General features: G+C 48.3%; 1 protein-coding gene across 4 annotated transcripts in view; it reads right to left on the bottom strand.

Annotated features, from left to right (window-relative positions):
- Positions 1 to 12130, bottom strand: part of ACACB (acetyl-CoA carboxylase beta) — a 57498-nt gene that overhangs the window by 10517 nt on the left and 34851 nt on the right. For 3 of the 4 annotated variants that reach the window (XM_065417782.1, XM_065417783.1, XM_065417785.1), the window contains 11 exons: positions 11142 to 11279; positions 10389 to 10488; positions 10201 to 10308; positions 9897 to 9953; positions 9267 to 9308; positions 8937 to 9152; positions 7893 to 8048; positions 6536 to 6739; positions 5691 to 5846; positions 5127 to 5249; positions 4059 to 4328 (listed from right to left, as the gene is read on the bottom strand). In XM_065417782.1, coding sequence (XP_065273854.1) covers positions 4059 to 4328; positions 5127 to 5249; positions 5691 to 5846; positions 6536 to 6739; positions 7893 to 8048; positions 8937 to 9152; positions 9267 to 9308; positions 9897 to 9953; positions 10201 to 10308; positions 10389 to 10488; positions 11142 to 11279 — 1570 coding nt within the window. Of the gene's footprint in view, positions 1 to 4058; positions 4329 to 5126; positions 5250 to 5690; positions 5847 to 6535; positions 6740 to 7892; positions 8049 to 8936; positions 9153 to 9266; positions 9309 to 9460; positions 9477 to 9874; positions 9954 to 10200; positions 10309 to 10388; positions 10489 to 11141; positions 11280 to 12130 lie in introns of all 4 variants that reach the window. The other variant, XM_065417784.1, reaches the window with a different exon arrangement.

Here is a 12130-nt window from a genome sequence, read left to right as displayed (position 1 = left end):
CCTGCTACTTGCAAAAGTTCAAGTCTGTTACAATACAAGCATAAGCAGCTTGTAGTGCAGTTTTCACTGACTGGTAGTTTAAAAAATCTAATAGCTTATATATAATAAAGCTGTACATGTATTTTGCTAATTTAAGTTTATAAAGAGCACAGTAATGTATTCATTTTATAATGCGTACACACACACACACACGTTCTTATATCAATATACCACCATATTACACGTAACACACTGATACAGCATCACCAAACCGCAATAAAATGTATGCAAATGCCCACAAGTGGCTATGAGAATAAACAGAAACTCTTAAATTCATTGGGTAAAATTTTCAAAGCATAGAATTTACTTAGGGTCCTTAAGTCCTTATGTCCCATTCGCTTATGATGAGTTAAGCACCTTAACTTAGGCCTGGTCTACACTACGAGTTTAGGTCAACTTTAGCTGCGTTAAATCGAATTAAGCCTGGACACGTTCACACGACGAAGCCCTTTCTTTCGACTTAAAGGGCCCTTTAAACCGGTTTCTTTACTCCACCTCCGACGAGGGGATTAGCGATAAAATCGGCCTTAGGGGATCGGAATTGGGGTAGTGTGGACGGAATTCAACGTTATTGGCCTCCGGGAGCTATCCCACAGTGCTTCATTGTGACCGCTCTGGACAGCACTCTCAACTCAGATGCACTGGCCAGGTAGACAGGAAAAGCCCCGCGAACGTTTGAATTTCATTTCCTGTTTGCTCAGCGTGGAGAGCACAGGTGACCACGCAGAGCTCATCAGCACAGGTAACCGTGATGGAGTCCCAGGATCGCAAAAGAGCTCCAGCATGGACAGAACGGGAGGTACGAGATCTGCTCGCCATATGGGGAGATGAATCAGTGCTGGCCGAACTCCGAAGCAGTAAACGGAATGGCAAAATATTAGAAAAGGTCTCCAAGGCCATGAAGGAAAGAGGCCATAACAGGAACGCACAGCAGTGCCGCGTGAAAATTAAGGAGCTAAGGCAAGCCTACCACAAAGCCAGACAAGCAAACGGAAGGTCCGGGGCTGAGCCGCAAACATGCCGCTTCTACGCGGAGCTGCATGCCATTCTAGGGGGTGCAGCCACCACTACCCCAACCGTGTGCTATGACTCCCTCACTGGAGAAACACACAGGGAAGAGGGTTCGGAAGAGGAGGATGGAGGAAATGTAGATAGCTCACAGCCGCAAGGAAGCGGAGAAACCGGTTTCCCCAACAGCCAGGATATGTTTGTCACCCTGGACCTGGAACCAGTAACCCCCGAACTCAACGAAGACCCTGAGGGCACACAGGGGACCTCTGGTGAGTGTACCTTTGTAAATATTACACATGGTTTAAAAGCAAGCGTGTTTAATGATTAATGATTAATTTGCCCTGGCAATCGCGGCCAGTACAGCTACTGGAAAAGTCTGTTAACGTGTATGGGGATGGAGCGGAAATCCTCCAGGGACATCTCCAGAAAGCTCTCCTTCATGTACTCCCAAAGCCTTTGCAAAAGGTTTCTGGGGAGGGCTGCCTTATCCCGTCCGCCATGGTAGCTTGGCGCTTGGTGCTCCGGTGCCAAGATAGGGATATGGGTTCCGTCTATGGCCCCACCACAGTTTGGGAATCCCATTGCAGCAAAGCCATCCACTATGGTCTGCACGTTTCCCAGAGTCACTACCCTTGATATCACCAGGTCTCTCATTGCCCTGGCAACTTGGATCACAGCAGCCCCCACAGTAGATTTGCCCACTCCAAATTGATTCCCGACTGACCGGTAGCTGTCTGGCGTTGCAAGCTTCCACAGGGCTATTGCCACTCGCTTCTCAATTGTGAGGGCTGCTCTCATCTTGGTATTCTGGCGCTTCAGGGCAGGGGAAAGCAAGTCACAAAGTTCCATGAAAGTGCCCTTACGCATGCGAAAGTTTCGCAGCCACTGGGAATCGTCCCACACCTGCAGCACGATGCGGTCCCACCAGTCTGTGCTTGTTTCCCGGGCCCAGAATCGGCGTTCCACGGCATCAACCTGCCCCAGGAACACCATGATTTCCACATTGCTGGGGCCTGTGCCTTGTGAGAGGTCTATGTCCATGTCAATTTCCTCATCACTCTCGTGGCCGCGCTGCACTCGCCTCCTCGGCTGGTCCTGGTTTTGCTTTGGCATGTCCTGGCTCTGCATATACTCCAGGACAATGCGCGTGGTGTTCAGAGTGCTCATAATTGCCGCGGTGATCTGAGCGGGCTCCATGATCCCAGTGCTAGCTATGGCGTCTGGTCTGAAAAAAGGCGCAAAACTAGTATCTGACGGACCAGGGGAGGGAGGGAGGGAGGGGCGAGTGACGACGTGGCGTACAGGTACAGGGAATTAAAATCAAGAAAGGTGGCTGTGCATCAGGGAGAAACACAAACAACTGTCACACAGAATGGCCCCCCCAAAGATTGAACTCAAAAGCCTGGGTTTAGCAGGACGTTGATTTGACGGAGGGAGGGGGGAAGCAAATGAATACAGAACAAATCTATTTTTTACATCTTAAGACGACGGTGCAGCATGACTGATAGCCCTCGGCATCTTCTGGGTGCTTGGCAGCAAATACTGGGCGCTTGGCAGTAGCCTTCAGGCCTATTGCACGATCTGCTGCTCAGGGAAGACTCTGCTAATGTGCGATGAGCCAACAGGGCGCTTGGCAGAAAATGGCATACTACGACTGATAGCCATCATCGTCATTGTGAAGGCAGCAGGATGGGGGACTGGGGGACATACGGAGTTCCAGCCACTGCTGGACTGACCATGTCTGCCCAGGTGCCCATGATTGACAGCCACTGCTGTACGACGAGGACGGTTACCAGTCGTAATAAACCATCTACTGCCAAAAGGCAAAAGGCAAGGGCTGGTGCAATGCAGCCCTACGGCTGCCAGCCCCACGGCTGCCAGCACCCAGATCGCCGATGAAGGCTACCAGTCATGCTGCACCGTCTACCGCCAAAAGGCAGTTAGCTGCTGCTGCTGTGTAGCAATGCAGTCCCACGTCTGCCGGCACCCAGATGACATATGGTGACGGTGAGCTGAGCTGAGCGGGCTCCATGCTTGCCGTGGTATGTTGTCAGCACAGGTAACCCAGGTAAAAAGGCGCGAATCTATTGTCTGCCGTTGCTGTGACGGAGGGGGAGGGGCCTGACGACATGTACCCAGAACCCCCCGCGACACTGTTTTGCATCATTCGGGCATTGGGATCGCAACCCAGAATTCCAATGGGCGGCGGAGACTGCGGGAACTGTGGGATAGCTACCCATAGTGCAATGCTGCGGAAGTCGACGCTAGCCTCGGTACTGTGGATGCGGTCCGCCGACTAGAGCACTTAGAGCATTTTATGTGGGGACACACACAATCGGCTGTATACAACCGATTTCTATAAAACCGGCTTCTATTAATTCAACCTAATTTCGTAGTGTAGACATACCCTTAGGCACCTAGCTCACTTTTGGACAATGAAACTTAGGCTCCTTCAGTCATTTTGGGATTTTTGAAAATTTTGCCCATTGTTATTTTAACCGTAGGGTTATTTGTTAGCCTGGACTGTGAGACAAAAAGAATAAATCTAGCTTTAGACCCATGCACAGCACAAAGAACCCTGCACCACATGCACAGAACTGACCATCAGCCACCACTGAGCCTCTACAATCAGTCCACTGAATTCTCAGGCTGCCCCCTCTCCTGCGGCCTGCTTTGAAAGGGGCATTTTAGTGCCACCTTCTGGTTTCCTGATCCAGTTAGTGGGTTCACCAGACACCGCAGAGATGGGTGGGGCAGATCCCACAGCCCAAAGGTGGCAGCCAGCAGACAGGATGCGGATGGAGGGTATGTGGAGGGGGGGGGGGGGGAACACCTGCTTGTGAGTGGAGCTCTGCAATCGGACTTGTGTATTAACCCCGTATGTTATCAAATCCCATTTAATCTCAGGGCTGCTGTTGCATCTTTCAACCCTTCTGATTCCCAAATTGGGTCTTTCGCAGAGCAGGTTTTTTCCCTCCCCCCGACTGTAATGAGACACATGCACCTACCTTGTAGGGATCCATGGGATCCACCCAGGCTACCTGGAACATGTGCTTTATCTCATCTGCAAACCCTATCCGTGCCCCGCTGTTCGCTGCAATGTAGATCCGGGGGACGCCTTCTGAGCGGGCCAGCTGCGAAGCTCGCAGGAAGAGCAGATCCTCCTCGGGCCCGAAGGAGCCGATCTTGTAGGTGATGTCGTTGCTGATAACAATGATGTCTCGGCCTTTGGGATACTCAGGGGTTTTCAGCTTCATTTTGAAAGCAACCATCCCAACCTGCTCAAAGAGATATAAAGTCACAAGGGCAAGTTTCTTGAGAGGAAGTAAATACTAGTTTTAGGCTACGCTCTGTTAATCAATGGTTCTGCATACACACACAGCTTCTACTCCCAACAGCATTCTCCAAACTTTAAAATGTAACTCAGGTTGATCTGTTCAACTTGCAGAAGTTCAGGCTTCTGATAAAGTGGCTAGAACACCTGGGAAACAGAGTCAGTCACAGCTCCGACACGATTCCCTAACCATTTATGCGATTCAATTCATTCCTCCAAGATGCACCACATAACAAACCCTGCGCAGCATCTTGCAAGGCAGGAGGAAGGGCTCCACTTGAAAGTGATGCAGCCAAACTAAAAAAAAAAAAAAAGCCAGTGAAATAGGCAAGGCTTGAAAAATTGTCCCAACACCTAAGGACTCAGCCAGGCTGAGAGGCACCTGTGCCACCACACACCTGTGAGACAAAGGAACAAACTGTTGTGCACCATTTATTGGGACTATATTTACTTGTAACAGGTCAATCAGCTCTCTACATAATGCGCTGTACAGAAGTGCAACTTACATCTCTTCCTTTCATTATTCTGTAACTAATCTCTCTCTCTGGCTCCACTCCATTCTCTCTCTCTTTTCCTTCCTATAACAGATCACGATGAATCTTTTTCTGTGTTGTCTTTGGCATCTGTTTCCTCCTCTCTCCTTCCCCCCCACACCTCTTCCCTTCTGTTTTCTGTCTTTCCCACTACCATAACATACCTCCCCAGCTCTACACTGTCTCCCACCTACTCATTTTGTTCATACCTCATTTCCTCCAGGTATCCTGTTCATCTCCACCAGCTGCCCCTGGGAATCCAACACTAACTCAGTGTAGGTTAGAACATCTTTGGGGTTCATTTCTGTAGAGCCCCACAATTTAAAGATAGCCTGCAAAAGAACCAGTTAAGAGAATTACACACACACACACACACACACACACCAGATGAGACAGAAACCATGTGCTGAAGCAGTTCAAAGGCTACTGCTGCCCCACAAATGAACATCCACTTAATGATATTCTAGTTATTTAAATAAAGAGGGGACAAGAACAATTGACAACATAGCTCAGCTTTGTTTCTTGTTGTACAGGACATTCTGGTGCAGCTCCTTCACTGGCATTCCCCCACTGAAGTCAGTGGAGCTGTGTCAATTGTACATCAGCTGAGGATTTCCATAGAAAACACTTTACATAAATGAACCTGTTTTTATGTTAGTTGGGAGTAGAGAGGGTTCACCCCTCGGCCTCTCCCCCCCAAACAGGAAAGCTGGAAATGGAACTAGGAAAGGAAATGACAGGAATATTTCCAATGGCTACTTAGCAGGACTTACCTGCTTGAACATTTCAGGGAAGTCGTATACATAGGTAGTGCCTAGCGACTGTGCCTGGAAGCGCTTGGACTGGAGCAGGTCCTTGGTAACATATGGTGTGTTAATCAGCATCCCATGCTGTGGTCCTTGCTTATCCCCATAGGAGTGAAACATAATCTAAAGGGAAGGTCAGAGAGTCAGTTCCCCTCCCATGCAGGTGAATTGTTCTTACAAAGTTAATGCACAATCCCTCAGAGTGGTTTAGAAATGTTAGATCAGTTAGTATATGACAACTGCCCTACACATTCAGTGATAACTGGATTCAATATAAAAGAACAATGTATCCAGCTTGGGTGGGGAAGTCACAGATGATATTGTAATGAACTAGTAGTGTCTGCATGCACCACTGCCCTCTGCTGCTCGGAATCAGAACAGTGCAACTATGTGTCACAAGCCCCATACTCCTCAGAGCTGGCAGCAATTCTCCTCTAGCTTAAGTGGTGCTTTTGGAGCAGGAGGGTCAGAGTTCTGTTCATGATGTCACTTGGAGGTTCCAAGTAGCTACAGTGTGCAGCTGAATGACAACTGTGGCCCCAGACTTGTTACAATATTTTCAGGAATTGTAACACCTTGAGTGGCAGCTCCCAGGAAGCCCTGCCAGGAACTACTGACTCCAGCCCTAACAGGTGCAGAAGTCCCTCCTTATGCTACCATAATTGAGTAATTGTACTTGCTCAACTATGGTACCAAGATCTGGTGAAAGGAAAGCCTGGGGGGAGAGAGTCTGAGCAGAGGGGAAACGTTTTCAGACTTTTTTTTTTTTTTTTTAAATACACTCTGCATTAGCTCCAGTGTAAATCACGCACATTCCCAGTCCTGGGATCATTCACTTCTTTGTAGAGACTAATATCCAGGTAGTAGCCGGATTCATTGGTCAGGAAGAGGCGGATAGGAATGGCCTTGCCAACAGGAGTCAAACGGATATTGATCTTCACTTCAGCTTGCAGGACCCGGAGTTTCCACAACCTGCTGCCGTAGCGCATCACCATGGAGCGGACAGCCTCCTCGATCTAGGGATACAAACGCCAGACACCTGGGCATGCTTGCCGATCTGGCAGGGGAATCTCAAATGGTTTCATTCAGACAGGCCGATTTGTCTCATGACTACGTAACACCACACTCTAGGCCGTAACATGGCACAAGTCTAAGCACAAGAGCATCTTCTCCCTGTCCTGCTCCTTTTAAGCTTTCACACACAGACATTTAAACGTGTACCAATGAGAAATTGCTAGACGTCCCCCTTCCCTGGCCCTGTACCACCACCTCCCTGCTCTGATCTCCGGCATCACTGCAACACCCTCCCAGTTCCCTCCAGCTGAGCGCAACTTGGTGCTGCCAAACATGTTTGCCTGACAAGAAAAAACAAACTGGTTGTGTGGAACAAGTTGTGGAATCTCAGTCATTGGAGGTTAAGAGCAGGTTAGACAAACACCAGTCAGGGATGATCTAGATAACAGGTAGTCCTGCCTCAGTGCAGGGGACTGGACTAGATGACCTATCAAGGTCCCTTCCAGTCTTACACTTCTATTCAATCTCCTCCCTCCCTCCCTGCTTCTCAGTTCCTGACAGCCCAGAAAGCAAGGGTCCAGTGCACCACCCACATTGAGCCCCTGGTGCTGGCAGGCAGCCACTCAGTACCACTCACCAACCATTTTACATGAGAATTCCTGCAGGTCTAAGTTTAACAGACTAATTCATTCCTATGTTAGCGGTCTCAGCATCTCCCCAGCACACGGCACCTCCACCAGGAGCACGCAGTTAGAACAGGAGGCAAAGCACACAGCGACGCAGCCACATGGAGGTGTTGGGAGTCTGAGTCCTACAGCTAATGGAGTGGAATGGGGGAGAGGGTGGAGGGAGAACGGAACAGCAACAGGATGGTCACTACTTGGGGGAAGAAACGTCTCCCATCCCTCCCAATTGCTGCCCCTATAGCCAAACCTACAACTGTGAAACCTCTGTGTACAGGAAAAAACATGGCTGTTCCATTTTTCGTGCCCATTAGAAGTGAAAAAGAAAAAGTCATTGATTATTTGTATTACCATAGTGCCTTGCAGCCCTGGTCATGGACCAAGATCCTGGGATGCTAGGCACTGTACAGACACAGACCAAAGAGGTGACCACTGCCCCAGAAAGCTTGTTCTCCACTTTGACAAAGCTCACCTTGGACGGATCCATGATGACAGTAGGCACAAAGTTGAGGAAGATATGGTTACAGTCAGTGCGGACACTGGTGTTGCTGAAGGCCACTTCCAACTCATCCATTGCTTCCAGGAGTAACCGTTCACCCTCGTTCTGCAGGTATTCAAAGGAGGCCTCCTGGAACAGGGCACAAGGCAGCATGTGAGCTGGGAATGGATAGCGAGCGGCAATACCGCCACAGGTAAGACAGAAGCTTGTCCCTGCCTGAATCAGGCTGGTGAGCAAAGTGCAGCCTTAGCCTCCAGCTGTAATACAGAAACATAGGCCACGGCCGTGACAGGGTCAGAGCAGGGCATTGGCACCGGCAGTCTCCATGTGCCACCCTCCTGTATTAAAAAGGAGCAGAGCTGCAATACGCTCCTTCACAGACACAACTGGGCGTGTAATCCTGAGCTCCTGGCAGGCCAGCCTTCAAACTGGCAAAGTTTGGGCACCCCCCCAAAAAAGAAATGACCCACACCCTGGCTACCCTAGATCACAGTCCTTAAAGCCAGAGTAAAACAACAGCAAGGAAATCATAGCTTTTCCCATTGGGTGTTTCTGAACACTATCCATTAATGCGTCAGTGACCATGGATATTGGGGTTCAATCCCCAACTCAGCCACAGACGCCCTGTATCAGTATGGGCAACTCATTTCAATCTCTGCGCCTTAGGCTCCCCAGAGGGCAGCATGCAGTTGTGAGGATAAATTCATCAACGTCTGCGAGACACTACAGAGATGGGGGATAGAAAGTGTCACAGATGGCCAGTTGTTTCTACTACATCTAGCCAACATGCGTCTGCATCTCAGAACCATCCTCACAGCTGGTCCCCATCTTGGCAGCCACAGCAGACTGGCTAAAAATGAGTAGCACATGCCTATTCAGAGAGAGAGGTAGGAATACACTACAGGCCCATCCCTCCCTGCACAACAGTCTTCCAGAGAGCTGTACAGGTCTGGACAAAGCGACAAAAACACTGTGTTAATTTCGAGTCACAGCATAAGGAACACTAAGTCCTTTTACCTTAGTGATGAGATCAGAGTGTCTTATAATGGCTCGTATGAAAAACCTGTAGTCAGTAACTTCATTGCCCTCTTCCACTTTGGCAGCTCCTAGATAGAGGTGCATCCTGTGGTTGGCACAGGGGACAGCGGTCAGGTCAAAGTTACGCATCCGATTCAGCTCCAGTTGGAAGGCCAGGGCTGGTTCCAAGTGCCGATAAATCCTGTCTTCTGCAAACTGAGTGCACCCCAGAAAAGAGAGCAAAACCTCTGTTTGACTTTGGAATAATTTCACTATTTCTAGAGCTGACTTAAGAGACATCAGACAGTAGAATCGGACAATGAGCCTTACCTCATCTCTTGCTCTAAATGTAAAAAACTTTGGAAATTCGCTCTACAAAAGGGAAAAAAACAGACACATTAACAGAATTAACCCAGCAATGGCATTAAATACAGACAGGAGGCTCAAGCAATTCTCACCTGTACTAGCAAAAAGGGCATTTAAACACAAGACAGTGAAGTCACCCCCAAAAGAGGAAGAGCAACTTGTAACATCTTTGTTCTGAACCCATCCCACCCCATCAAAAAATTGAGTTGACAAAATAACATTCACATTTTATATTAAGAGTACCCTCCTATAAAGAGCCACACAATAGATATGTCAATCTATTGTTACAGAGGCTAACAGATTGCTTATGCCCAAATAAATTTGTTAGTCTCTAAAGAGCCACAAGGACTCCTCGTTGTTTTTGCTGATACAGACTAACACGGCTACCACTCTGAAACCTGTCAGGTTGCTTATAACCATCCATAACACCTTCTACTGATGTCCTTCTTTTATCCCTCTAACACATAACACTCATGTCTGTAACAGGCTTGTAACATCTAGCCATCATTCATTAGTCTTTAAAAACTATATTGAGTGTACATTTGAAAGCATGACCAAAATGATACTGCAACTCAAAGTCCTCTCTCTGCTCACCTTCTGCACAATTAAAAACGTGATTCTCCGGAGGCCACAGTCAACAAGGATGTTTTTCTGTATGAAAAGCAGGAGACAAGCGTCACGTCACCGGCAAAGCCTTCATGTGCCCAAGGGTATTTTAAATCACCACCCCCAGGAAAACAGACAACTCTGACAGACATTACCATTAACTCCACAAATGGGAGCATTACACATTGCCTGCCAGGACGGCTGAAGTGACAGCTGTAGTACATCAGGTGAGCATACTGTACAGGAGCTGCACCCCAAGTTTATAAGCAGAATATTGTATGTGGCACAAGACCTTTGACTGAGCAAAGGTTCTGAAGACTGGCACCAGCTCCTCATCCTCAAGGTGGCCGGCCCATCGGATGGCTGTGTTCAGGATGTGGATGGGCTCCTCTTGGATGTTCTGAAAACAAGACGGTGAGGTCAGTCCCAGAAGTGTTCACGCTGTGTCTCCAGAAGGACATGACCAGACGTCAGCCTCACCTTATTGTCCTCTACTTCATAGAGTGTGGATCGCGCCTCGCTGAACAGGGGACTCTCTGAGGGTGGGTTGGCAAAGCAGGAGATCACTTCATCAAAATTCCTGGCAGAATCCAAACAGTGTGTGGTGGATAAGTCAGTGACTGTATCAAGCTAGAGAAGTCCTTGCACACAACCCACCTAATACAAAAGCCAACAGCCTCGAACTATGGAGAGTGTTCCCTGAGGACAAGCATTCAGCAGGGAATTGGGTACGTCAGCAGCGAAGGAAAAACTCGCCTGGGACTCAATTCCACAGACTCCCTCTGTGACCTTGGGAGTCACTTGTTAACCTACCCTCCTCCAAAGTTCACAAGAGTGTAGTAAGGATTAACCCATTAAGTGGCTGTGAGGCACTCAGATACTATGGTAGTAAGGGCCGTAAGGACCTACACACAGAGAGGCAAGCACTCCAGAAGAGTTACAAGTTACATTCTCTTTAACAAGTGTTTCCATGAATTAAAAAAGCAACAGTTTGCCTAAGTGAATCATCATCTCCCCCTGCTTTGAGTGTCATGCTGGAAACAACTTCTCCCGCTGCCTGAGCTTTGGCAAGATCCTTTGGACTCAGAGCATTTCTTAACAGTCAGACTGAAGACCGTGCACAGAACTAAACACTCGCATGGTTTGCTTTGGTATAACAGTGGTAGTACTGGGTTAGCATAACGGAGATGGTGTTTGGCTAACACTACGTGTTCTATTTATTTCCCCCCATACCTTGTGAAATCTTCAAATCTGTCAAAAGCAACCATGGCTCCCATTCTCTGACACAGAGGAGAAAAGCCGCTGTCCATGAACAGCTCGGTGCTATGCCTGGCTAAGTCAGGGTTCGATACGCTGATCGGGATAGACATTCTGTACGAAGAACAAGAGAGCAGTTAGATAGGACATGGATACGGGTAATATGCATGTGATACGAGGAAACAGCTTATCTAGAATTCATTCTCATTTAAAAGAGAGAGAGAGAGAGAGAATGAATTACCTGTATAAATCTCCCGCCCCCTCCCCTCACCGGAGCTGAGGTGTCTGTAAAGAATCCCATCTACACTGCCTCCTTAGTCACCAGTGTCTTGTTAGGGTTTCCTTTTCTTTGCCCAGATCAGACCTAGTGACAACTATTCAGTGAATACAATCAGTTTAAAAACCCTTTAACAATCACATCAAGCTTACTGCAAAAGCGCTCTGTTTGACAGGCCCTGGGGTTTCTGGGGAAAGCTGAGGGTAGGTGGTTTTAGGGGCAGTGGGATGGGGTTTGCTGATATGTTTTTCCATTTTATTAAACTGCTGGGCAATGTTTTCATTGGTTGTGATTTTAATTGCCATGTGGTGCCTACAGCTCTCTTCTCTATTACATTCTTTTAAAAATTGAAAGAACAATCTACCCAGCTTACGTATGTCTGAAAAGGGGCCTGTCATGGAGAGCCACATGCCAATAATAATAGAAAACATGCACACACATGAGAAAATAGCCTTTCTGCGCAAGTCACGTGGCTCGGGAGCTGGATGCAAGGCACTGAACAGAAACACTGGCAGCGTCAACTCAGCCCTACAAACCCATCCTCCCGGGTAGTCCCACTGGAGGGCCCCAAAGCTTCCTCTTCCTTTTCACTGACAGCTCAGTGATCCCAGTTCCTCCACTGGAGACAGCCAGCAGTGCAAGGAACAGGTGGAGATTTTAACTCTGCGTGGGCTCACTGGCTATCTGC

The sequence above is a fragment of the Emys orbicularis genome, chromosome 16 (assembly GCF_028017835.1).
Source record: "Emys orbicularis isolate rEmyOrb1 chromosome 16, rEmyOrb1.hap1, whole genome shotgun sequence".
NCBI lineage: Eukaryota > Metazoa > Chordata > Testudines > Emydidae > Emys > Emys orbicularis.
The sequence above is the reverse complement of the archived record's forward strand: the minus strand, read 5'-3'. Positions and strand labels throughout refer to the sequence as shown.